At 39.3% G+C, this 25,947-nt stretch overlaps 1 protein-coding gene across 6 annotated transcripts in view; it reads left to right on the top strand.

Annotated features, from left to right (window-relative positions):
• Nucleotides 1-25,463, top strand: part of AAK1 (AP2 associated kinase 1) — a 167,592-nt gene extending 142,129 nt beyond the window's left edge. For 2 of the 6 annotated variants that reach the window (XM_054593491.1, XM_054593490.1), the window contains exons 18-22: nucleotides 3,504-3,605; nucleotides 4,660-4,761; nucleotides 6,384-6,494; nucleotides 8,051-8,161; nucleotides 18,632-25,463. In XM_054593491.1, coding sequence (XP_054449466.1) covers nucleotides 3,504-3,605; nucleotides 4,660-4,761; nucleotides 6,384-6,494; nucleotides 8,051-8,161; nucleotides 18,632-19,761 — 1,556 coding nt within the window. In that variant the 3' untranslated portion in view covers nucleotides 19,762-25,463. Of the gene's footprint in view, nucleotides 1-3,503; nucleotides 3,606-4,659; nucleotides 4,762-6,383; nucleotides 6,495-8,050; nucleotides 8,162-9,066; nucleotides 12,106-18,631 lie in introns of those variants that run through there. The other 4 variants (XM_054593495.1, XM_054593494.1, XM_054593493.1 and 1 more) reach the window with 2 other exon arrangements.
• The last annotated feature ends 484 nt before the right edge of the window (nucleotides 25,464-25,947 follow it).

Genomic DNA, 25,947 nt, shown 5'->3' with positions numbered 1-25,947 from the left:
CTAAGAGCCTTTACATTTTAGAGCAACCAAGGCGTTAGTTAAGCAAAGGAATGAATCCCCAGCACATAGAAAATCTGGGTTGTTGCTGCCTCTGTGGTATGCTTGGTGTAAGCTCTTAGGCAAGTTGTTTTGCCTTTCTGAAGCTGGTTTCTGCATATGCAAATGAGAAGGCTAATTGGAAAAGATTCAAGGTTTTTCCCCCACCTTTACTAGTCTGACAGCAGAAGTTGCAGTATTTCATTGTTTTATAATTGGCTATTCTTGTATTCATCACGAGGATAAGCTTTCTTAAAAAAATGTATTTACTGGAAATTTATATTTCGTCTTTTATAAACTGTCTGCTCATGTTTTTCTGTTGGTGGTGTTTTCCTATCACCTTGTTTTCCAACAAGGTTGGCCTCCCAGCGCCAACAAGTCTTTTACAACTTGATAATGATACATGGGACTATGTCTGTGTGACGTTCCTTCCTCCTGTGTGGAAGGAGACGGGCAGACCCTGTATGCAGCAGGTGGAAGTCCAGTCCAGGCTCTACCATGTTCCATCTACGACTTTGGGCAAGTCGCACATGCTCGCAGTCTCTGTTCTCCATTCTCCTCAACTCTGTAGTATGTGCAAACACAGGATTGTTTGTGAGAAATAAATGAAAATGTTTGACATTGAACTCTCCAAATGTAAGTGATGAATGTTGTTATAATGGTGCCTAGGGACCAGCACTGAGTAACTGGGAGCCCTTTCTTACTTCCAGAATACTGGAGTGAAAGAAGCTGGTTTTGCACATGCCGCCCGCTTTCGGATGCCGTAGCCCTGTACCCTCACTGCTAGTTTTCTGCCTGGTATTACTTTGTCCTCTGCCCGTCCCTCGCATAGTTTCAGTATTTGAGTATTCCCAAGCAGCAGTGACCACACAGATTATGTGGGTAGCCTGGTACTTTGAGGCTCAGTCAGAAAGCAAGCGTCCCTAAATTTGGCATCTTACCCCACCCCACTCTATTTCATCTCACCACATAGCACATGTACAACATCATGCACACGTGGACTTTTTAACCTTCTGACATACTCTTTTGCTAATGGCTAATAAAATAATTAGATTCTTGTTGAAGTACTTAATTCCAGTTGATCCTCTATTGTCCCTACCTCCCCAGTGAAGCCATAAGACAGAAGTGTGACTAGAGGGAACAAGAACTGGGGATACAGAGAAAAATAAGGCATCTTCCCTGCCTTCAGTCATGTTGTAAGGCCTGCAAGAGCAGTGAGCACAGAGGGCTCCAGAAGCTTCCTATAATGTGGCCAGGGAGGGCGCGGTGCTTTCAGGAGATGATGATATTTAAGTGACCAGTACAGAAAGGTGCGGGGGGTTTTCTCCATTGGACAGTTGAGGAGATTGTGTCAGAAGTTGAAGGAACTACCCCAGGGTTACAACCCTGAACCCCAAGAGAGGCCAGAATTCAGACTCTGGAAGAATGCTACCCTGAGGTTTGGCTCCAAGATAAACTGTTGTATGAAAAACAAGAAGTTTTGGGTCTTTTTATCCATTGCTTTTCAAGTTTGCAAATGAGTGAGTGCTAAAAGTGAAAGAAGTTTCTCTCTTAGGTGAGAGAAGCTCTGGGGAGGAATAAAACAAAAACTAATGTTCAGAATAAAAAATTAGACTTTTTGGGAAAACCATCTTTTGCTTGTATGCTGAAAATTGTCAAAGATACTTTAACGTCTTTTTTTAAATAAAATGTCACATATAGTTCCAGATTAATACTGTTGTGATTATGCTGTATACTTGGTTAGTACCCTGGGTTTTTCCCCTGCTACTGAGAAGCTTCCTTTTTACTTCCTTTCTTCAATATAAATGAGGTAAAAGTGAGAAATGTAGCATATCATCATTTAACTCAAAGAGAGCTACATGCCACATACTCCAAAGGTGGTAAATTGGTTTCACATTTAAAAGGGTTGTTTTCTGCAGTGTGTTCATTGTACCAAAGCAAATTGTCTTTCCAGGACACTAAAAAATTCATTATTTTGTTTCATCCTTGTAGTTATAGCTCATCTAACTTACACATCACCTAAAATTTGGTGTCTGTCCCTCAATCAATATCAATTTAGCATCTACTTATCTCAGTTCCAATGGCCCAGAAGAATAGACTCATTAAATGTTATATACATGTACTTGAACTTTAAGTTGCTTCTTTTTTTTCTATAACACCTTAATTTTAGTTTTATCTTACTGGCATGTTACTTTGGTGATATAAAAATCATTGTTGATAGACCTTTAACTGGTGAAGTTGTAGACTTTATGTGGCCTTTGTCTCCTGGTAGATAAAAGAAAGAATGAGCTCTTAGTTCTCTTCTTTCTACACAATTCTATGATTTATTATTTTGTTTCAAGTTAATCCTCTACCGTTAATAGGTTAAAGGTAAATGTATAGTTATTGATGGATCAGGGTTAAAGGAACTATTTTGGAAGGAATCTTAATGTATACAAATTATCACATATTAAGTTGTCGGGTGTGACAGATCTGACAGCTTCTGTTGTCCTTTTGTTTCTTAGTCAAAAGGCATCAAAAGTAATCCATCTGTAGAATTAAGTGACTTTTGTGAGATTCAACCTTAAAATAACAAGAGTACAAGCAATCACAAACTCTCAGTTGGCAGACAATAAATAATTGTTGAAGTTAATTAGGCATGGTTTATTGTATCCTCTTGGTAGATTATAAACCATTTCTAAATGCAAGTTGAGAGAGAGAGAGAGATTCAAAACTAAGCCCAGGAAGGGATATTAATACACAAAGACACATGCATATGTTTATGGCAGCTTTGTTTTTAATAGCTAAAAATTGGAAACAAATATCCATCAACTAGTGAATGAGTCAACAAAATGTACATTCTTACAGTGGAACACCACTCAGCAATAAAACAGGAAAAACTCCTGATGCATGCCACAATGTGGAGGACTCTCAAAAGCATCGTGGTAAATGAAGAACACCAGGCAGAAAAGACTGCATACTATATATGTTCTGTTTATAGGAAATCCTAGAAAAGGCAAAGTGATCAGGACAGAAAGCAGGTCAGCTGGTGCCAGGGCCTGGGAGTGAGAGGAAGCCATTGATTGGCAAGGGGCACAAGGGGACTTTCTGGGGTGATGGAAATATTCTCCATCATTATTTCAGTGGTACTTATATGTATGTGGACATTTGTTAAAATCTGTCAAATTATACATTTAAAATTGATGACTTTTATTCAGTGTAAATTATACCTTAAATTTAAAAATGAACAAACCCAGGGCAGCACCTTGAATGTCTCACAGAGTGACAACTTCAATTAGGGAAATAATCATTTTTAAACTTCAGACTTTGAACACCTGTTTTTAACAAGATACTAATATTATTTTTATGATGAATCCACACAGAATTTTGACCCCTAAAGTGTATTTGCATAAAAAATTGAAAATTATCAGCTTGCTTTAACATTTCATTGCATTTTTGCTTTCTCTTTACCTCTCTGCCCAACCTAGAAAAGCTAATTGAGGGACTCAAATCTCCTGACACCTCTCTTCTGCTCCCTGACCTCTTGCCTATGACAGATCCTTTTGGTAGCACTTCCGATGCTGCAATTGGTAAAGTCATTTCTGTTTCTTCAGTAATGCATGATGTGTGTGTCTGTTTCAAGAATGATAACTGGGTAACAGATCCCCACTGAATAGCCCTGGTGAGGAGTGGAAATGCCACCAAGCCTTCTGGTGTTAGATGAAGCCTTGCACTAATCCAGAAACCAAGACTATTTGATCTTCTTTGTTAGCATGTCAAATGAAGTGTTCTCTCTGGCTTTCAGCTGCATACCACTGTTATTTTTGCTTTTCTTGATATCCTGAGATTTCTAAAGTAATGTCTTATGAATCAGGAGGAATGTGGGGAAATTCACATTTAGTTACAAAAGCTCCATGGAAAAAGTTTCAAGCTGGACCTTCCCTTTCGCACATTCTTCTTTAGAAGGCCCCTCCATGTACCAGGTATCAGTAACAGAAAACACATGCCTGGTGGTGAAGCCTCGGGAGTAGAATCCAGGGGAGGGGCTTGGTCTGCTTGATCTTACATATCTCTGTGCTCCAACTGCAAAGCAGGCAGCACCTACAAAATGCCCAGGGCCCCTCTCCTCCAGCGGCACGAGGTCCTAGAACTCAGAGAGGCCGTGACACTACAGAGAGATGGGCCTCTAGCTGGAGGATATCTCATTGTGCGGAATACCTCCCAGCTACAACATGGGATGGGATTTGAGTGGAACTAATGGCCTTTGCAAGGCACAGAGGCAGTGAAAGGCTCCCAAGTTTGTCCCGTAAGGAAAACAGAATTAACAGAAGATATTAAGGTGCCTTTCAGTCTGTCTTCTAATGTGTAAGAGATCTCCTGATGGCTCCCATTCTGCATTTATCTATAAAAACTGAAACTCACTGAGACTAGCCACAGGGGTTACCTTTGCACAGGCATGCTCAATCAGTGACACCCAGACACTCAGAGCAGCAGAAATAAAGTGACTTACTGCAGTTCCATCTCACCTGAGACTGACAATTTAGAGATCTGCAAGAAAGCCTTCACAGAGTTATCCAAAGGCCTTCTGACTGCCTGTCCCTGATCCTTTATTCTCCCTTTTTTTAATATGCTCTGTTACAAAAGAAAAAGCTGATGTTGCTGTTGAGAGTCTCATACCAGGACTGGAGCCCCCAGTGCCCCAGCGCCTCCCATCTCAGACGGAATCCGTGACCTCAAACTGCACAGGTCAGTCAGGATTCTCTGCAGCGGCACGATCGGTCAGTGTGGTGATCCCTTAGAGCTGGTCTTTCCATCCGTGACAGATGGTCCTAGGCTTAGTTTGCAGCCTGGTTGGTTTCTCCCAGATGGGATGCCCCTGTTTTGTTACAACCTCCACTTCTAGATTTTGAGTGATGTGTTTCCTCGCTAACATAGTATTTTTTGGAGCCATGTTCTTTGTAGAGAGATCCCTAGGCTTTTGCTGATTACAGTCTTTCTTTATTCAAGATCTTTTCACTGGTGGCAGATTCCTTCCATCTCGTTAATTAAAGAACTCTGCTGAGCAGTAAGGATGCCCGTAACTCCTCCAGGTTACTGAGCAGTCTTTCCGCTCTCACAGTAGTATCCATGGAACACATGTTCTGATGTTGATCCTATTCCTAGCACAGTGCTTTAGTCATTTATAGGTGATTTGCTATTAAATTGTAGGCAACGTTGAAATCTTTCCTGATTCCAGCATTACTTTTCCCTAATTTCAAAGTTCACTCATAGTAGAATTCCTTCACTGCCCATAAATACAGATTTGATAACCTTTATCTTTTTTGAGTCCATAATTACGTTGATAAAAGTGTCTGATTTCCTAACTTAGAACAGAAACAATTAGAAATCTACTATGTATGAAAATTAACTCATCCAGGTTAAAAAAAGTGAACACAGAAGACAATATGATTTCTTTTCCTTTTGCATACTTGACTGTTTTCTTTTAGAAAACTTTCCAGAAAATAATTCATGTGTTAAAATATTTGTCTTCCTTCTGTTCTTTAACTAAAAGCAAATTATGTGTTCAAAGGAACAATTCAGATTTAAAGAATATTTCTAGTAAGAGGTGAGGTCATTCTAGTTTGAATAGGAATCTGGTTGAGCACTAGAAAGTGGTGTTTAATCATACCACATTCCACTAGTAATAAGCCAGAAACAACCCCCTTCTAGTCATATTGGACACCTCATCCTATAGTAACTTTTTTTCCATGAGTGTTTAGGGAAAGTTTAAGTGAAACTCTTAAAAAAAAAAAAAAAAGATTTTATTTATTTATTTTTGAGAGAGATGAAGGGAGGGAGAAAGAGAAGGAGAGAAACATCAATGTGAGAGAGTAACATCAACTGGTTGCCTCTCATACATGCCCCAATTAGGGACTGAACCCGCAACCCAGGCATGTGTCAAACCAGGAATCGAACCAGTGACCTTTCCTTTTGTGGGATGATGCCCAACCAACTGAGCCACACTAGTCAGGGCTCAGTGAAACTCTTCAGTTGCCAAGTTCTTTTTCCCAAATGGCATTTGCTGAAAACTGAGCTGCTAAAGTTTTATTGGCATCCAAATCACATAATTGCTTATCCAGCCATGCCTGAGCAAAAAATTCTTCCATTTTTATATATTAAGGTTAAGAGGAATCTAGAAATCTGTGTTTCTATAGATGAAATCCAGAGTGCTAAACATGTTTCTTTAGTTTTCTTTCTCCTGCCTTGGCTTATATGTATGAACATGTGTAAGATGCAGTATCTTAAAGGCTAAGGTCTAATCTCGTGATATTATTGTATGTGCCATTTAACGCCATCACTGACCTGGGATGCTGTTAATCTGGACTCAGATTCTCTCACCGGGGAAGATTCCCTGATCGATTGCTCTCTGCTTTCTAACCCTACTACTGACCTTCTGGAAGAGTTTGCCCCCATAGCGATCTCTGCTCCAACCCATAAAGGTAAATGCTCTCTTCTTCTTGGGCCCACATGTATCCTTAGAGGAGATCTGAACAACTGAACATTTTTCTTCCCAAAAGTCTTTGCTAATGAAGTGCTGTAACCACCTCCTTATGTGGAAAACTTGAGTCTGTGTTCTCAGTCACTCTGTTATAGTCCCTCTCAGAGAGAATATTTCATAAGGCTTAGATAACAGATTGTGGAGGTATTGCTGCCTGCCAGTCACCTGCAATACAGATATTCCATATGATCTAGTAAAGACAGAGCTACATACCTTTGAAGTCAACTCAAGAAGATGGTTGAGTTGATTAGTCACTGACTGTAATTACTAATATGATAGTTAGCCTTAAAACTGAAAGACAGTTCATCAGACATGATGTAAAAACTTTGGATAGTGATAAATAGGCATCTTTCCTCAAAAGTCCTCAAAAAATTGAATTTGTAACAGTTTTGAATTTTAGTTAATATTTGAGTCACAATTGATTACTGCGTTTCTCTTTTTGATCTGCCGTTTTCACTTCTTATTCTTAGGTTAATGCTGGTTTGTAATTTTGGACAGGGGTAGCTTGTGTTGAGGTCTATTCAGTGAGTAGTTTGTGAAAGTGACAGGCACAATGCCTGGCTAACTCTGTGCAGGCATTTACCAAACTTCTTTCTGTGTTTGGGTCGTGACCGTGGTTTTCTAGAAGGAGCAAATACATAGAAGAGGAAGTTTAGAAGTCCTCTCTGAAGGAAATTCAAAAAGGAAGTCTCCCCAAAGTGACTGAAAAATAATTAGCCTATGGTTTGTGGTGGTAATAGTTGAGCTTTTATTTTTACCTTTTATGGCATTAAAATGATTATGTTTTTATAGAGCATGTAGAAAGAAGGTACCTGTTAACCAAGTATATCTGGCAGGAGTGTGTCAGCAGCAATGTGTAGTTACAGAGGAGCAGCACTTGCAAAATAGGTGCTCAGCTAGCACTTGTTGGTAAGATAGCCTTAATTAGAAGGGAGAATATTCTAACAAGCTTCTGCTAGAAGTCTCAGTGTATGTGATGTCTTGAAACATCAGTTATTTGAAAGTCTTTTTTCCCAATCAGAGAAAGGGCAGCGAGTCCTTTCAGAAGCATTTGTTTGCCTAGTATAGAGTGGTTGCTTTGTGAAGAGAAACTACCCCGGCCCGTGGTTTTCAGCTTTTCAAAATTGTTACGCCTCTGTTTGCTCAGTAAAGAAGATAAATAACTAATTTCTTTGCCTTTGTGAATTACTGACATTGAAGAAATACCTCACAGTAACTGCAATTAATGGTCTTATAATGGTAGAGAAAATCATCCTATAACCCTTCTCCTGCATCATTTATGAAAGTCTTAACATGGCCAGTGCTAAAGCATTGTTTTGCATTTCCCTAAGTTTTCCAATTTTGCTACTTTTATTTCAACTCAGGAAAATAAGCATTTTCATCTTTAAAAACTGCAATGATTGTACAGTTGGGAACTTTGTGTCTCTTACATGTTCTCTCATTTGCTAATCTCTGCTTCTGTTTGTTTCTGCTTGTGTACTTGCATTCTGTATTAAGCTGCAGAAGATAGTAATCTCATCTCAGGTTTTGATGTCCCTGAGGGCTCGGACAAGGTGGCAGAAGATGAGTTTGACCCTATTCCTGTATTGATAACCAAAAACCCACAAGGTAAGAAAGAGAGGATGGGGAAAGAGCTTGCCATCAGCTCTCTACAAAATAGTACTACTGCACCTAATCTGCAAGGGGGATAAAAGCAACATTTACTGAAGGAAATTGGGGGTAATGACAATCACTGTGGGCTGGACCAGTGCAGATAGATAGGGATACAGATGCAGCTAGAGATACTGACAGAGGTTATCTTAAAGCCTGACCATGGTGTTTCTTTAGAAACCAGGAAAGTGTTTCATAGCCTGACTAAAAGCTGGTTTTTACAAAATATCAAGCCAAAAGCAAAGTGATCTTTAAACCTGAAGGCATATGTCAAAAAAAAAAAAAAAAAAAAGGCACTGAAGTTGGAGATTTTTTAAGTCACATTTAGAACAATTTGTAATAAATACTCTTCTCAAAGACATTAACAGTGGTGCATTGGTATACTTTGCATCTTTTGGCCATTTGTGGAGCATACTTTTTCCTCTTTGATGGATTCAAATCATTTGAACGTGCCACAAAATACTGAATTGCAAAGAACCATCTATATATATTTTTAAAACTTGTTTTTATTACTGTGGTCTTAGTAACTATTTTCTCTCCAAAGCAAAAATTACTGATTTTTTTACTATATCAAGGAGATGACTCTGTTGTCAGAAGTTAGAATATAGCCAGCAGTTATTAGGCAAAATATATATTCATTTGAAGGTGTCCTACCCATAGGAGGGTGTGTACACAGTGCCTGAACCTTTTGTGGGAGGTGGTGGATACCTAATTTATGTTTAAAAATCATCATGTAAGAGTTTGCAAATGTAAATTGTTGCTTCTCTAGGGTTTTGTTTTGTTTTTTTCTCCTTTGCTTGCTCTGCACATCTAAACCTTAACCCTCTGTGTTTTGTACTGAATTCCTATCTCTCCACTTCCAGGTGGGCACTCTAGAAACAGCAGTGGGAGCTCTGAGTCCAGTCTTCCCAACCTAGCCAGGTCTTTACTGCTGGTGGATCAGCTCATAGACCTGTAGCCGTGACCCAGTAGCAGATGCAGTTCTGTAACCTTCATACCGTAATACATGTTTTCATTACGGAATTATAAGAAAAATGATTTTTTTAAAAATCTGCAAATAAGGAGCCCTGTAGCCCTTATCTCCTACCCCTTGCCTTCTCCTGTAGAAATGATAAGGAAAGAAAATCACTTTGGCCCTCCAGATACTCCTTGGCCAGTTCTTCCCTGTTCGTTTGCTGTGTTTTCTCATTACCCTTCTTCAATAGCATTATCTTAAATCAAGCACTAGATGCCATAAGCTTCACCTCTGCTGGAATCAACTCCACCAAAAGCTTAACTGTAACTGAAACTAGTGAATTGACACTTTTGCCTCATTCTTGCTAGGAATGGCCTCCCAAATCAATCCTCCCAACCCCTGTCTCCTTTGGCCAGATGCTGATGAATGTGTTTCTCTGTTTTTGCTTTTTTATGCTGCTGCATTATTATGAAGACATGACTTCTTCAGTTGGTCTTAACTCTAGGCAGTAGCCTGGAGACAGGTGTGTGGTTTGAGAAAGGGTAAAAATGACTGACTGATGGTATATGTTTGAAAAGAGAAAGTGAGCCCAGCTCTAGCCAACCAACTTTGACCTTGTTTGATCATAGACGTAGCCAAGTGATTTTACACCCCATTCAACCTGCCCAGCATTCGTCCAGCATTCTGGCTTCCATTGAACCGCGATTTCTCAGATCTGGAGACGTGACTGCAAGTACTTGAGATCCTTGGATGAAATGTGTACATTATATAAGTCCCAAGTATTGCCATTCCTTTTCATGTTAACCATCCCAAGCTGGGATCTCAGAATTAGACCAAAACAGGACCATGGTGGTAATATGATACCTTTTATTAGAAGACTTTTCACTGGGGAAGGGGGGTGGACGGGGGAGGGGAAGGAATTGTAGCAGAAACAGATGTATTTTTCTTGTGATTTTTATTTTGAATCAAATATTGTAAATTGTGTATAAATGAAGACGCTGAATAGTTCTGTTTCCACTTGGCGTTTCAAGTCCGATATCAGGTGTCTGTACAGGGTTTTGATCTCTTTCCCTTGTATAACTTTACACGGCAAACCTACAGTGTAACATACGGAATCATTTTGAGTAGACTTGTGTGTTGCTATAAGCTTTCAGCAGGTCCTCTGTCTTTATAGAATAAGCATGTTGTTTATTTTCAGATAATAAGAAATAAGTGTGCTGACAAGCTAGGCACAGTTTGACTATGGCTACTTACCTTTCTTTCTCTGATGTTTGAATTGAAGGATGCAGCCAATGAAATATGTTCCATTGGTTTTCCTTGGCTTCCTATACTGAAAAATAAAGCATAGTTCCTCAGTAACCTTAGAATATTGTTCATAAAATAAATAAAAGACCCTGCACTAACGTAAGAACAACATGCCTCATGGTCACCCTCTGTATATGCCCTTAGTCATTTAAGTGTATTTTTTTCCTTACATGGAAAGCAGCTTTCTGACATCACCCTTTTGAAAAGAGGTGGGCACTGAGAACCCCACTGTGGTATTTTCTTTGAGGGCCATTTTCCATGATGAGAAAGGAAACTCTTAGTTGGTCAGATTTGTACAAATAAAATCCCAAGCCCATTTGTTTGTTTCTCTACCTAGTACTTTCATTTTGTCTTCCATACACTTGCACTTTAAGGGGGGAAAAGAAAGTTGAACAGCAACACCAGAGTGCAAAGCGCTGCACTTTGGAGGTCAGGCTTTGACCTCAGCGGCATGAGAGCAGCCTTTGAAAGGCATCAGAGGGGAGGTCTGAATCTCTCAGTTTCCTTCTGGCTTTAGATACTTCCCGTGCCAGCTGAAACTAGATGAGCTGAGTAAAGGCCTCTCTGAGGATAATGGATCATTTTCAAAATTGAGGGAGGCACATCCTTCCTGCTAAGGATTAAAAAAGACATCTTCGAAGAGCTCTTCATGATTAAATAGGAGTGAAAATGGAACTTCGTTTGCCCCTTTATCGTCAGGAATATTATTGAAGATCAAAATTGTATTCTTTTCCCTGGACATAGAGAGAATGTATAAATAATGAAGGAAATGTTTATTTTTAAAGAAGAAGAATGTTTTATGCCTGTGTTTTCCAGTTTGATTTTTTTCACACATATGTGTTAGAAATATAATGAAATATCTAGTTTCTTGAAACCATGGAGTGGAGAGCTTAGAAATTAGGTATCTCTAAGTTGTTCCTTTCATGTATTACACTAATTGCATTGAGATGTATTATCTGGTCATCTGGCTCAGTAAAGTTTAATGTAGGCTTTTAATGAAAAGAACAGACTAGAAGCCAGAGACAGGGTGTGGAAGCCTGAGGGAGATAATGACATGAAATGCTTTAGGAGTAGGGTCTCAAAGGAGATAACTATTTTTCTGTTAAGGAATAAATGAGTGACCCAAGAAATGGAGCCTTTTGATATATAGCATCATCCCTAAGCTAAAAGGATTTATTTGAGATGAATGTAGTGTGTTGATAATTAATAGACCTATGGAATTATGGACTGAGCTATAAAAGGACCTTAGAGATCATCCTCTGGCCCACCCATTTCATTTTACAGGTGCAGGACCCGAGGCAGGGTAGTGAGAAAGAGGCCTGTGCAGGACAGACCACCTGAGATCTCACCTTGACCTTTGCCAATCACTGGCTCAGTTACCTTCAGCAGGCGCGTCTCTTATTTATACAATGATGCGTTTGGACTAGATGGTCTCTAAGATTATAGAATTCTAGGATTCTAAGTATATGTTATTATGCTTTGGGAGGACTATGAAGGATTTATATATCCTGATGTTCTTCAGTTATCTAACGTAGTTCTTACTGTAGCAGCATTTACATTTTAGAGGACTATAATGGGCTTTTACTAACCTGGGTTGCTCTTTCTTGGTTATCTGAGTAGAAGCCTAAACATGACAGAGTTTTGGGTTGGTTTGAATCAAAGTGATAAACTCTTGACCAAGAGAGTGGGAAAAAATATTATAAAGAAAATTAATATTTCATCTTATCTTGAGAAAAATAGGTTCTTTTTTGTTTGTTTGTTCCCCTATAATTATTAGCAATCCAAATTCTAGAATTCTGTTTCTATTAAATATTACATGCATAGAGTACAACAAAACAGTATCAGATTTCAGTTCTTTTAAAAATGTGTAATCAATGGTATGCTATATAAAAATGGATAAGTACTGTAAGCATATGTTTCTTTTTTTGAATTGGAGATCATATTGTTTTCTAATTTATTTTTTTATTTTTCAATTATAATTTACATTCAATATTATTGTTTTAGTTTCAAATGTACAGCAGAGTGGTTAGAATATCATGTAAGCACATGTTTCTGATTTGCTTTTATTCCAACTGTGCAAGAGTAGTAACTATACCAGAAACCATCGCAATTTGTTTTTTTTCCCCTTCAGAGGATTCTAATTACTAGATTGCCAAATTCAAGTCCCAATGTTTTTAAAAACATAGACCTCACAGGAGAAAAGGTTTAAGTGGTCACTTATAAATATGATTATGATTAATGATTACTTTAGCAAACATCAGAATGTTGACATCTAATTGGGTATTGTTCCCTGGTTTTACTTGGGAAGCTAATACTTATTCTAATGATGCTACCATCACTTAAGTTATTTTTGAAACAGCTCTCCTTAGAAATAACATCAAGGAAGGTTATAAGGTATAAGAAAATCAGTTGTATTTCCATCTAATTGGTATCACTTTCAGCCTCTGAAAATATGTTGTCTTTCTTAACCTACTTTCTTCTACCACTGTTTCCAAAAGCAAAATCACCACCCTAAGATGAAGAGTGGCTACTATTGGGGATAGTAAAGAGAATAATCCACAGAAAATTCCCAGAGAGAGCCTTATAATGGAAAGTGACAACGATCATTCTTAATTTCCTTGATATTCTGAACAAGGGAACATCTGTGATTTTGCCTGTCTTTAGTGTGGCTTAGAAAATTGAAAGATACATATTTTAAAATACCTCCAAAACAAGTTGTCACCCTGTTCAGTGTCATTTGATAATGGACTTGGCTCTTTCTGAAACAGAATTATAGAACTTGGATTACTAATAATTATAGGGGAACAAACAAACAAAAAATAACCTATTTTTCTCAAGATGAAATAATTTTGTTTATAATACTTTTTCCCACTCTTCTGGCTGAGAGTTGACCATTTTGATTCAAACCAACCCAGTTGTCCCCTAGGTCAGAACCAGTTTTGCCTTCAGCAGTGCTGTGCAGGAGATCTATGCAGGGGATCTATGGGGGTGACCTCATCCCAGAGCTCTGGCGGGATCTGAGTCCAGATAACAAATGCACACTGTAGATTCCTTGGGCCAAAATAAAGTTTCCATGATGAAGTTTGTCTGCGAGCTCCATGGGTCTTTAACTTTCTTGGTTTATAAAGGTTATGCAGATCCTGTAGTCACTAACTTAAGAGTTTGGAGATAAAAATGACAGGATAGCCTCATTTTAAAAAAAGTTTCAGGATTACCCAAAATACCGAATTGAGCAAATTAGAGGCTGCCAAGCAGAACAGAGAACGCTATCACATGGATATTTGAAATGGAATCTTTGTAGAAACACTCCAGGTATTATAAAGCTATCTTTTATTCCTCTTCAGAGACTGTACATTTGCCAATACAGAGCTGATCTTTTCCTTGTCCATGCTAGTAATGTTCCTGGATGTGCTTGGGTTTTTTGAGTCAGAATGAATCCCAATGGCCTCCATTTCAAATAATCTGTAACACGGTACTGTTCTGTTTCTCCTTGGTGTCCTTTCCACCTAAGCGGGTGAGGGAGGTGTTTTGTGTAATGCAAAGTTACCAAATGGTGGTAGTTGCTAGAATGGAAGACACTTTCCTGGTTCCCACTTTGATGTAGTGTCTGAATGTACTCTTTTCCTGCCAGTATTCCACTCTGCCCTATTGCACCACCCCCTGGTCATGTGGCTGTGTGTTTATCACAGGTCTTTATCCTGCTCTCCCCCAGAAGATAGAGCAAACAGAGGTACATGAAGCTATCTTATGCAGTAAAAATGTGAAATTTGAACATTGCTATACAAGTATTGTATAAAAAAACAAGTCTGTAAACAAATTTCTTATGTAAACATACAGGGGAATAAAGACTTTTATCTGTTGAAATGGGAGCATTGATGTTCAGAGATGTAAATAACTTAAAATAACTGTTGTTTTCCTGAGCTGAAAACCCACTTTAAACCACAAAAAGGATTAAACCACATCGTTGAGTGACAGTGAGTACCTGTGCACGAGGGAAGTGTGGACATGCGTGAGAAACAAGCCGAGGACATTTTAATGAGTCATGGCTGCCCTGGCTTCACCGTGTGGTCAGGGAGAATAAAACCCCTGCAGGCCTGAATTTGACATGACCAGACATGGGGCTGTAAAATAGAGCACGGATTTGCAACGCTTCTCTAACTTAACCTTTAATATACTCAGGCCAGTTTAATAAAACATTTTATGGTGGCAACAGCACTTTTATGCCCAGGGAGAAATCTCTCTCATTTAATTGCTCCATTGGCTTGAGAGACACAGCACCACAAGCCAGTGTTGACGCCTATCAAATCCCTTATTCCCCCAGTCATGGGTTTTATGGGTATGCAGCATACAGTAGAACCAAATGCTTAATTCTATCACCTAAGCCAAAAGGTCATGGAAATTATTAGTTTGACGTACATCTCTTGACTCCCTGATTTGGCTCCAGAGTGTGAATTGCAATTGGTGCTGCATTTCTGAAGTTCTTGGAAGGGATATTTGATTTCTGCTTCTTAACTGTGTATGTGAGGAGGTTTGTCAATGCTCCCAAGTCTTTGTTTTTAGGTTTTGTCAAGAACTGTGTCTTTGATATTCCCTATAAGTATTATTTAGTTTTATAGTATAGAGAAAAGTAAAATTCTGGTTGTGTATGACATATTGTACTAAGAAATACCAGCCAGAAATTTAAGTCTTCAGATTTTGTTTTTTTCAGAAAGCATATTGATAACCCTCGCTGTGTCCCTCTGATAAAATTCTCAGAGTAAACCTTTCCCAAATCATTCAACACTATTCATTGCTTTGAAAGTTAATAGGGAGTTAGTAAAGATAGTTGCCAAGTCATCAAATACTTTTTAGAAATCTTTTGTCTGCTTTCTGAAGCTTGTGAGCTCTTACTGAAATCTATATAATTTGGAGCCTCAAAATAGATTCAAATAGAGTTTTGAAAAGTGTGCCTAACTTTAATGTGGTTAATCCTATGGCAGAGCAAGAAAAAGAAATGTTTTGACTCGTTGCTTAATTTAATGTGATAAACCAAAATAAAAAGAGACATGACCCAGTTAGGTGGAATTAGAACAAAATGCCCTATCTTAGGCCATGGTACAGAAGACCCTTGTACCGACTATGAGGCCAGGTCCTGGGCTTAAGCCCCTCCCCCCAGGAACAACTGTCAATCTTTATTGAGCTCTGTGGTCACAGGCATCTGCCATGCATGCCATTGGTTACCAAAGGACCTGGACAAAGACATGAGGTCAACTTCGTACAAATCCTTTATCGCTAGTAGGCAGATTATTTCAAACATGTTTCCTGATAATATAAGACTATCTTCATGTACAAGGACTGTTCACCCTGAAGCCCTGTGCTTTCCCTACAAGAACACACTCATGTTCCAGAGAAGACCTCTAACTCCTAACAAGCTTTATGTCTATCTTCTGTTTACAGTTATTTAGAATCTCTCCTTCTCTTGACAACTTTGTTTCTTGTGCTCTCACCACCAAAATTCCTTGAGGGAATATGGTTTTCTGCATTTTTCCATGTCCACCAGCAATTCTTTTGTCCCCAGAGTACCAGGTTCTGAGACTTACACGGGGTGGCTGCTCTCTGCCTTGGTCACACTGCACCTCTTCTAAAAAGAATGGACAGGTTGGGAGACTTGGCCTTCTCAGGAGAAAACTTTAGATGTATTTTTCCAATCCTAGAAGCAGATTCATGCTAAAAGAGACATGAAATAGGTCTGGCCTTGTTTTGAAGGATAGGTTTTCCCTTCAAACCCGATCTTACAGTATTTTTATATGTGTGTGAATTTTAAGAGTTGCCGGAACTTTTAAGTATGATTTTCCCATTACTCACCATGAAGGTCTTGGACTAGGCTCCGAGTTGGCAGGCTTCCAGTTGACTTGACAAAGAACCCACTTTTTAACAGGAGTATTTTGGTAAGTTGGGCGTGTTCTTCCATCCTGTCCAACTCTGGATGCGGGCACCCCTGCTTGATATTTGGAGTTCTGGAAATATAATCTAACACTGCAGGCATCCAAAGTGCCCCTGGTTCTATAGGTAGCTGCTTTTGGGTAATCTCTGCACACAAATTGATTTCACTGAATTCAATTTAAATTTTCTAAAACCACTAACTCCAGTCACACTAGAGTTCATTTTCATTATTGATCTGTATGATGCCAGAGTTGGTCATTGGCTTGACTAAATTCTTTTTTTTCCCCCAAGAGATATTTTGTTCTCCCATAGAAACACCTTAATAGCATCAACTTTCAGGGTAGTTTTAGAAGTTAAGAAATCATGCCTTAGTTTCAGCAGCTGAAAACTTTGTCCATCTCATGCCGCATTAGAAAGCGGTTTAAGGAATTTTGAGGTCCTCTCATTCCGCTTTGCTTGGCAAATCTTATTTTGGAGAACTTCTCTTCCCCCTGTCATTTGAATTTGCTCCCAGAAATCATCATCTGGGAGTCACTGTGATGGATCTAATGTCAGTATACTTGCCTAAGGGGTTAGGGTTATGGCTTTTCACATAGATTGCAAGGGAGAAGGTGAGAAGGCATTTCGTTTATTTCCTATCCCCTGACTAATGCTTTCGTATCATGCAAGTGCACATATTAAAGCTGTAATGCAAGAAGAAATTTATCCTCTTCACAATCAACGTACTCTTCAAATACTATTCAGAAAGCCATTTGGCACTAGTATAGGATTTAACTTAAAGACTCTAATTTGGAATTCATCAAATATGTTTAAACTGTTAGAAAGGGAAATGGAAATGGGGGAAAACCACCTTTTTGTTTCGGGAAACAATGTTTAAGGTCAGAGCTATTTAAAAAGAAGCACTGCTAAAAAGTTACAGGATTCAGAAAAGCACAGTATTTTTGTACAGCATCTTCTAAAATGTTCAGGACTCTCTCTACACCTCTCTTTACAGTGTAATGTCTCTAAGTGACTGGTTTCCCAATAAATGATTTTGATGCTGCTCTGCTGTGTTCTGTGTGTTTAATTTAAGCAGAAATTTTAACGGGAATATTGTTACTGAGTTTCTATGAGTTAATGGATTGCGTAAAAGGGAAGAGGGTTATGTGGGGAGGGGTAGATTGAATCACCTCTTTACAGAGGTTCCGAGTCACCTATAGGACCCAAATCATTGTACCAAATGTTCTTATCCTGGTGGGTTGGGAAACCCATGATGAAATGATACCTTTACCCCCAACCACCCTTTCTCTGGATTCTTCTTGCTTAGTTACATATGCCTTTTTCCTGCCCTTTTGCTAACATGTGCCCAATGACATACTTCTAACCTGCTAATATTTCTTGGAAGGTAAGCTCTCTTGCATTCTGATAATTGTCTATTTGATTTTAAAAGCCAGAGCACCCTCAAGCACTTCTAGCTAGATAGAAATAGACTAGTATTTTAGAGTTTGCAAATACTTCTGTAACTTCCCATGCATTTCACTCCATCTGCTTAAAGAACTTTATGATGGATTCATTTAAGCAGAGGAAACCTTTGCTAACTTAGAAGACTGAAAACAAAATTCCAGGGCAGCTCCAGCTGAAGTTGGAATTTAATATGATTTTACTTCTGTTCCCTCCCCTGAGAAAGAGCCGTCAGTACTCCTGTTTGACGCACTTTCGTGCTCTTTGAGTAGTGCTTATGATGTCAATCATCAAGTACACTTGCATTTATCAAGCGGCCATGTTTTGCTGCTTTTCGGGGGCAAAGGAGGGGTTGTGTCCTCAGAGTATGGCCACATGTCAGATACTGAATTGAATTTGTCCCCAAACAGTATTTCTGCATACTCTGGAGCCATCATGGTATATGTGGAATGAGTGACTGGGTTTGTTTTCATTCCATCATGAGCCAGTGCCAGGGAAAGCAGGTGTCAGTGCCCAGCCCCGCGAGTAGGAGCCTTGGTAGTTACGCTGAATGTCTGTGTGCCTAACATCTTCATTTCCTTCCCTGCACATTGTGCTTATCATGTTCTAAAATGTGAAACGGTGATTGGTTGTGTTCCAGTTTGTGTGTAGTTTCCTTGCCTGACTTTTATATTTCTGTTTTTCCTTTTCCATTTTCGACATCTATTATTTGGTCCCACAATGTTAGTGCTGCGGGTTGGCCATTAAATGTTCCAAGGAGAATTGAACCGACCTGTACATTAATTCTGCATTTTGTGCTTTTCTAGGTCTCCAGAGAGAGCCCAATCCCTGTCCTGTAATAACTGTAGAGCACTTTAAAGAATCAGCCGGTGTTAAAGGCCTTCCCCTCTATCCAGACCCCTCCAGAGTAACTGACACGAAAACTCAGAACAATTTAGAATCCGACTACTTGGCCAGAGATGGCCCTTCAAGCAACAGCTCATTCCACAGCAGTGAAGAGGAAGGGACTGACCTTGAGGGGGACATGCTGGACTGCAGTGGGTCTCGACCTCTCCTCATGGAATCTGAAGATGAAGATGAGAGCTGCAAGCCTCCGCCGGGGAAGCTGGGAGCAGCCGTTCCATTCACTCAGCCAGAAGTCTCTGCTGAGCAAGCAAAGGCAGTGCAAGGTGGAAGAAAGAACCAGTTTCAAGCTCTCATACAGCCAACCACTGATGGTGTCGGTGAGCCAGATGTTTTTGCCACAGCCCCCTTCAGGAGCTCGAGGGTTTCAGCTGATGAAATGGACATTTTCTCCAAAGCCCCATTTGTCTCCAAGGGAGGTGTGGCTCCTTCCCAGCCAGAGGAGGCGGACGTGTTCTTGAGAGCCCCTTTTACCAAAAAGAAAAGTATGGAGGAGTTAACAGTTGCCCAGAGCACCTCTCAGGAGGTGCCTGTGCAGGCCGGTCTTCTCAGTCAGACAGACGATGTCACTCTGCTCTCAGGCCTTGACAGAGCAGCGTATGCCTCTGTCCGATCTCAGTATTCCATGGCTGGATTTGCCCAGCACTCCAGCCTCCCTTCCCATTCTGTACAAGCAGCAGACCATCTTGACAGCATCTCACCCAGGGGATCCTCTCTGGAATCTGGGGGCCACCCTAATGACAGAAACAAAGGACTTCAGCCCCAGAAAGAAGCTGTCTCAGGCCCCATGGCTGGCAAACCATTCCGTCCCCAGTCTTTATCCAAATACTCCCGTCACTATAGCCCAGAAGATGAGCCAAGTCCCGAAGCCCAGCCCATCGCTGCCTACAAAATTGTTTCGCAAACCAACAAGCAGTCCATAGCTGGTTCTGTTTCCATCACATCCCTTTCCTCCAGGACTACGGAGCTGCCAGTTGCTGATCCTTTTGCTTTAGCGCCCTTTCCTTCAAAATCAGGCAAGCAGAAACCTTAAGAACGATACCTGAGCCGTAGGCCTCTGTCTCTGCCCCACCTTGAATAACCCAGCACACCACTCCCAGCTGAGCCTTCCTAAGAAGAAATGTATGTTGTTATCTTTAAGTTTCTTGGGTCAGAGCAAAACGTCAGTCAACAAACTCAAGTGCAAAACCCCTTTAAGTATGCTCATTTCTTTTTATATTGATTTCTGGACTTTCAGGCATTTCCATCTTCACCTCTACCCAGAACTTGGCTTCCCCCTGCCCACCGCCCCCCAGAAACTATTTAAATCCAGAAACACTTAATGAACCCAACCCCAAAGGGGCCATGTGATCACTAGTTTTAATTCCTGCAGTCCTGTTGTGAGTCACGTCCACTGAGGAATCAATATCAAGCCCTCCAGGACTTGATTGAATACTTTTGAAAAGAGGATATTTCTGGAAAGAGATGCAAGGTGAAAATCCTGCATGTCAAGAGGAAGTGTAATCCTGCAGATGTAATCATTCCTGTAAAACCAGCAGCTGTAGGGGTCTCTGCATCTGTTTCCGAGTCTGCGCCAGCCAGGCTGGCTCTCATGCATGTAGTGCCTGTGGGTGTTTAGTGTGTGCCAGACCTCTCCTGTGTAGAAGCGCAAGCAGATGAGAAATCTGTGCTCATATCGCATACCGTTGAGCCTTCCCTACATCCACGCTGCTTTGTAAATCAGTGTGAGTGCACAGGTTGTGTGTGTGCATGCGCACGTGTGCGTGCGCTCACAGGAAGCATTTTTTCTTTCTGATAATCCTGTCCCACCAGGCCTACCTCCACACTCACTCACTCACTGGCATTTGTCTCCTGCACTAACTTACTTGAACCCTATTTTTATTTAGTTCTTTTCTCATGACAAAATTGATTTCATTGGAAGATGTAGGAGAATCCTGCTGAAGCAGGTTTCAGGTTAGATTTCTTTTTCTCCCCAGTTTGCTATTTGTGATTAACAAATTCCATTTACCTGGTCATGAAAAATTAATTATTTTTCTGTATTTTTTCCCCTCAGAACAATATAAAAGAGCACGTTATAGATTCTACCACTGGGTATATGGTCTTATTAATTTTTAAAATACTTAAAAACATCGGTCTGAGCACTCCATGCTGTCATTATGGAATTAATTCATGATAAGAGTAGGCTACAAACTAGATTTGCTTATTTGTTTGTTCCAAATCCTTGCCATCTTTCTGTACTGCCTCTTGAGGAAATATAAATCTGAGACTTGTAAATAAGTTTTTATGGGAGAATGGAAAAGAGCTGAATCTGTTAGCTATGAAAACCTTTATTCTCCCCCTCTTTAGATGTTGAAGTAAGCCAGATAGATGAATGACTTGTGTCTTTGAAATGTCATCTCTTTCTAGAAAGATCTGACTCATTCCTAGCTGGTTTCATACCCCTTAGTGTTAGTGCCTTAAAATGAAATTTATGTCTCAGTGGGAAGATTTCTGCTGAGGAAATTCAACTTTATGGAAAGAGTTCCCACACCATGTTTCAATGTGAAAGCTTCTGTGACTTAGTAAATGTTAGCAGTTTTTTTCCCCATTAGCTGGAGAAATCAAGGGGGTTGCTTACCAAACAAGATTAATGATTTAAGAATTCCTGGAAATTTGTCCAAGAATAAAGCCTGAAGGTCAAATTCTATTGCAATTGATGAGGTGTGATAGTCTTTAAATTTAAAGATCGTGGATCTTGGCAGTAAACTATGAACAGCTGCTTTCCAAGACTTTTCCTCCGTTTGTCTCCACCTATTTCAAATGTTCAGGTTAAAAGATAAATAATTGATACTGAACCAGGGCTACCAGCAATGGTTTTCCAACTGAGGTTTCTTCGTGCCAGAAATGAATGTCTTTTACTCTGTTAGATGATAAATGTTCGTTCTAAGAGATTTCTTTCTCCCAGTGATCATTGCTGACTTTTCTGTGTGATGTGGATGCAAAACTATCTTTCCAGTTAAATGAATAGTTTTAGCTAATGCACAGGGACTTTTGCATCTCAAACTCTTCCCTTTGACATTATCAATTAAAGTCTCCAAAGGCAGGAGCCAAGAGGACAGAAATACTCAGGAGAGTTTTACTCAGGAGAGTTTTCACCCCAAATCAGAAACTCTTAAAAAGAAGGCCCTGATTCATTCTTCCAAGTATTCAGGATTACCTCTATAACAACCCTGCAAAATGTTTTTCCTTTGGTTATTTGATCGCATCCCCCAAATTAAGTAGCTATTTTAGTTTTCAAGATAAAATCAATAAAATGATGGTGATTTTTGTTATGTAGTTGAATCATTTGTCAAGCATGGACTCGTAACCTGTTTTTAGTCTCATGGAGGCCTATGATGGTTGGAGACTCTAAATAACTTCTTTGATTAGGAAATGAATGTAAACACAAATTACTGTTGTATTCTTAATGATACATGAAAATGTTTTGACTATGGGATGACATTATTAGCTAATAACTAGTGAAATCAGCAATGATCTTTGGATCATGTAGGGTAAATGCATCATTGAAAGATAAAATGTTCTTGCCAGAGGCCAAGAATCTGAATCTGGAAATTTGGAAAATTTCGTTTTAAGGGAATTAGGAGTGCGCAGGTGCTTTGAATTGATTTAGCAGTAATGCATGTTTCCAACAACTACACTGCCATAGGTTAACATTAAATAGAAAAAAATACATAGTCAACAAAATACTACACTTCTTGTTTTAATTTGTTTCATGTGTTACTTTACACATCTGCTAGGGAATGCAGGCACGTGTTAACTTGCATTTCAGTGGAGTGCAGTGAGCCAGAATACATTGAGAATAAAACATTGAACCACAGCATGCACGGATGAACTCTTAAAGAATTTACATTAATTGACTAACAGGCAATATTGAAATAATGAATTATCTTACATGTGGTGAAAAATATTTAACATATCTATTTTTGGGGCTCACATAGAGCCCTTCCAAATCCTTGTTAGACTGGGAAATGGAATGAATAAGATTTGTTGCTAAAGCAGATGCTTGCCAGGACCTAAGGAAATCTAGGTCATAAATCCTATTTCACTTTGGGCCCGCTCATTGTTGAGTTGAAATATTCAGATGTGTAGGTTAATGAGTGTGTGTTTATCTTGCCCGTAATGTGAGTTTAATTTGGCAACCAAGATACTTCCTTCTAAACTTTGGGGAAAAATACCAGTATCTTACTGACCTTATTTAAGTTTTAGAATACATGTATATGAGTGTTTTCAGCGTGTATATATGATGTTCAACAGACATTTCACTGATTTCAGTTTATTTAAGTGTAATTACCAGAGTGACCTGACAATAGAAATTCAATCATGCTATTTCATTCCATAAAGAAAAGTCACCTAGATTCTATAATATGTATGAATTATATCAAATAGGAAACTTTATCATATAGGAAACTAGAGAAGGGTGGGATCAAACTCTCTAACAGGGAAGATACAATTTAAAATGGAGTCACTTAGATCCCTTTAATGTTTTTCTGTGTCTTTGGAATTGAACTTGGAGAACATATGCCAATCAACTGTGGAATGGCTGCTGTCTGCACAGATGCAGTTTTTGAAAAAACTGAAAAATGTTCTGAAAAATATGGAACCCAGATTATTTTGATTTAAGGGACATGGGAGAGCTGCTGAAAGGTCCACCACAGCTTCTAAGGAGGCAGGAGCACCTTGTAAACGCCACGGTCACCCCGAGTTCTGATCCTCCAATCCTGCCTGATGGAGTAAATAAGATTTTAAAGGAAATCATGTAATATAAAATCTTAGTTTTTTCAATGCCTTTGTCAACTGCTACTTGTAGTTTGTTTTTTTGTTCCTTTTTGTGTTTAGCCAACAGGACACTTGCAAACTTGTGACTTCTGAAGTTCACTTAAGGAAGAATTTCGAAATGCTTGAAAATAAAAAATAGTGTCTGGTTGGGAATTGTTCATGTGTTTTTTGCTACAAAATAAATTTGCTAGGTTGCTGAGAAAAACAAGCTGGCTCAGTTTAGATGTGGGAATTTACACTGGCTGTGTCTTGATTCCCAGAATGCCATCTTGCTCTGACTTCCTGGTCTTACCTGCCTCATTTGCACCTTGACTTTTATTAGGAAACAGGCCCCCCACTTGCGATACCCAAGATCCTGTCATTAAAACGCTGCCAGACATAGCTCTTTCCTGCTCTTTCATTACCCCTGCAAGTCTTCCTAGCTCATCTTCCTTATTTCTGTTCCCACTTCATTTCCTCACATGACATTCCCCTATTATGACCATACCAATAAGTTGATAAGAGGTATGATTGAATGATTGTGTTGCTTTTTATTTGCCTCCCTTTCTACTATAAAAAGTTTCTTCTTAAATTTCAGCTTAGCTTGTGATAATCTCACCACACTGGAATAATTCAAAATAAGAATGAAATGGCTCACCTTCCCCATTTCTTACAGACTGGAATAAAGGGTGAAGGAACGTTGTCAGAATCCCATCCTTACTCTGTGGAAACAGCCCAGAGTGCCCTAGGATGCAGGGGCAAGTTTAATGTGTGAAGGTACTCTAGCATAGCTTATAAAAATGGCTAAATGTTAACCACACTGGTGGCTCGGCCCAGTATCCCCATAACTTGTAATTACACAAGTAATTTAGTCTTGAGCTACTTCCCAGCAATCTCAATATGTGTGACACTGTTGGGTTTATAGTAACAATGTTTTGTTCTTGAAATCAAGTCAATGTTGTCTGCATTGCATTGTAACACAACTATATATGTAAGTTAAAAGGATCTGTTTGATTCCTTTGGGCAAGGAATTGCAGAAATGGTGTTTATCAATATCAGCTAAAGTGACACTTCGAGAGTGAAAAATGATGTAGCTTTTCACTTTGAAATGGCAAGTCAGTTGTATTCTGAGTCTACCAAAGACTCCTGTTTGAGGAGTGTGAATGGGGTGTGTGTGTGTGTGTGTGTGCACAAGTGTGCATGTGTGTATCCTATGCTTTCTGCTATGGTGTTAAGACCTCCTAATAAAGGCATCCAAAGAATATCAAGAGATGACAGTCCATACTTGGCATGAGTAAATTTGCTTCCCTTTGCCAACGGCTCTCTAAGAACTAAAGTTGTCCTAGATAAAGGTGGGAAAAATCAGCCATCGCCTGAGCCTCATTTCCACAGTAAGTATGTTCTTCCCATCCATGAGAATGAAACTCAGTAGGGTATGTCCTGAATTCTTGGCTCATGTGTAGTGTTGGAAGGGACACAGTGACAAGAAGACCACAAGGCTTGCAAGATGTTATTTTGCAAGAGGGAATGAAGTCATTTTTTAGGTGCTGGAAACCAAATACAGGCCACGGGCCATGCTCATTCCATGCAGAAGAAGTGAACTCCCTTAACTGTGTTTTGAGTTGACTGAATGAGCAGGTTGACTCAGCTCTAAGGACTATTGAGGCCATCACTCCTCAGAAAACAGTATATGCATGCAATCTCAATGGCTGTGAACATGGGAAAGGAAGGGGAAAAGACAATTATAAAGTCAATCTTAACAGTTTTTGCAATACCTCTTATTTGCAGACTATTTGGATTTATGTTATTGAAATCCTTGTGTGATCTATCTTATGTATCTGACAGTTTTATGAATAATTATTTGAGTTGTAAACTCCTATATACTTTATTAAAATGGACATAATTAAATGATTTATACTTTGTATTGTTTCTTATGTCAGACCTTCTTAGGACTGAAGAGCTCCATAAGCACATTTCACTTTAGTACCAAGCCTAGTTTTACATTTTTAAATTTCAGACTACTTTTGGTTGGTTGCTTGCTTCCTTTCTTGCTTTCCAGTGCTGTTATTGTTATTTCCTGAGACCTACTTTCCATTCTAAATGTTATGTAGAAACATAAATGAAATAATACAAGATAACTGAGCCATAAAGACAGCTGAGAAAAACCACAGAGACCTCTACTGTGTGAACTTCACTGTGAGCTTCTAATATGTCTGTAATCTGAATGTGAGTTGCATTAATCTGAAGAGAGATATTAACATAAAGAACTAAAGACAGAAGTCTTGGGCGGAAATGGATTATACCTAAGAATTTAAAAAATCCCCGCTGTGGGAAAGAATCTGCCTGGCTATTTCCTATCCAAATTTGAGAAAATACCAGTAATATTTGAACTTTAATGAGCTTGACGTAGATGATCCAGGGAGAA

The sequence above is a fragment of the Pteronotus mesoamericanus genome, unplaced genomic scaffold, assembly GCF_021234165.1.
Source record: "Pteronotus mesoamericanus isolate MK-2021 breed Mesoamerican mustached bat unplaced genomic scaffold, CSHL_Meso_final scaffold_45, whole genome shotgun sequence".
NCBI lineage: Eukaryota > Metazoa > Chordata > Mammalia > Chiroptera > Mormoopidae > Pteronotus > Pteronotus mesoamericanus.
This window is presented reverse-complemented; position numbering and strand designations above follow the sequence as displayed.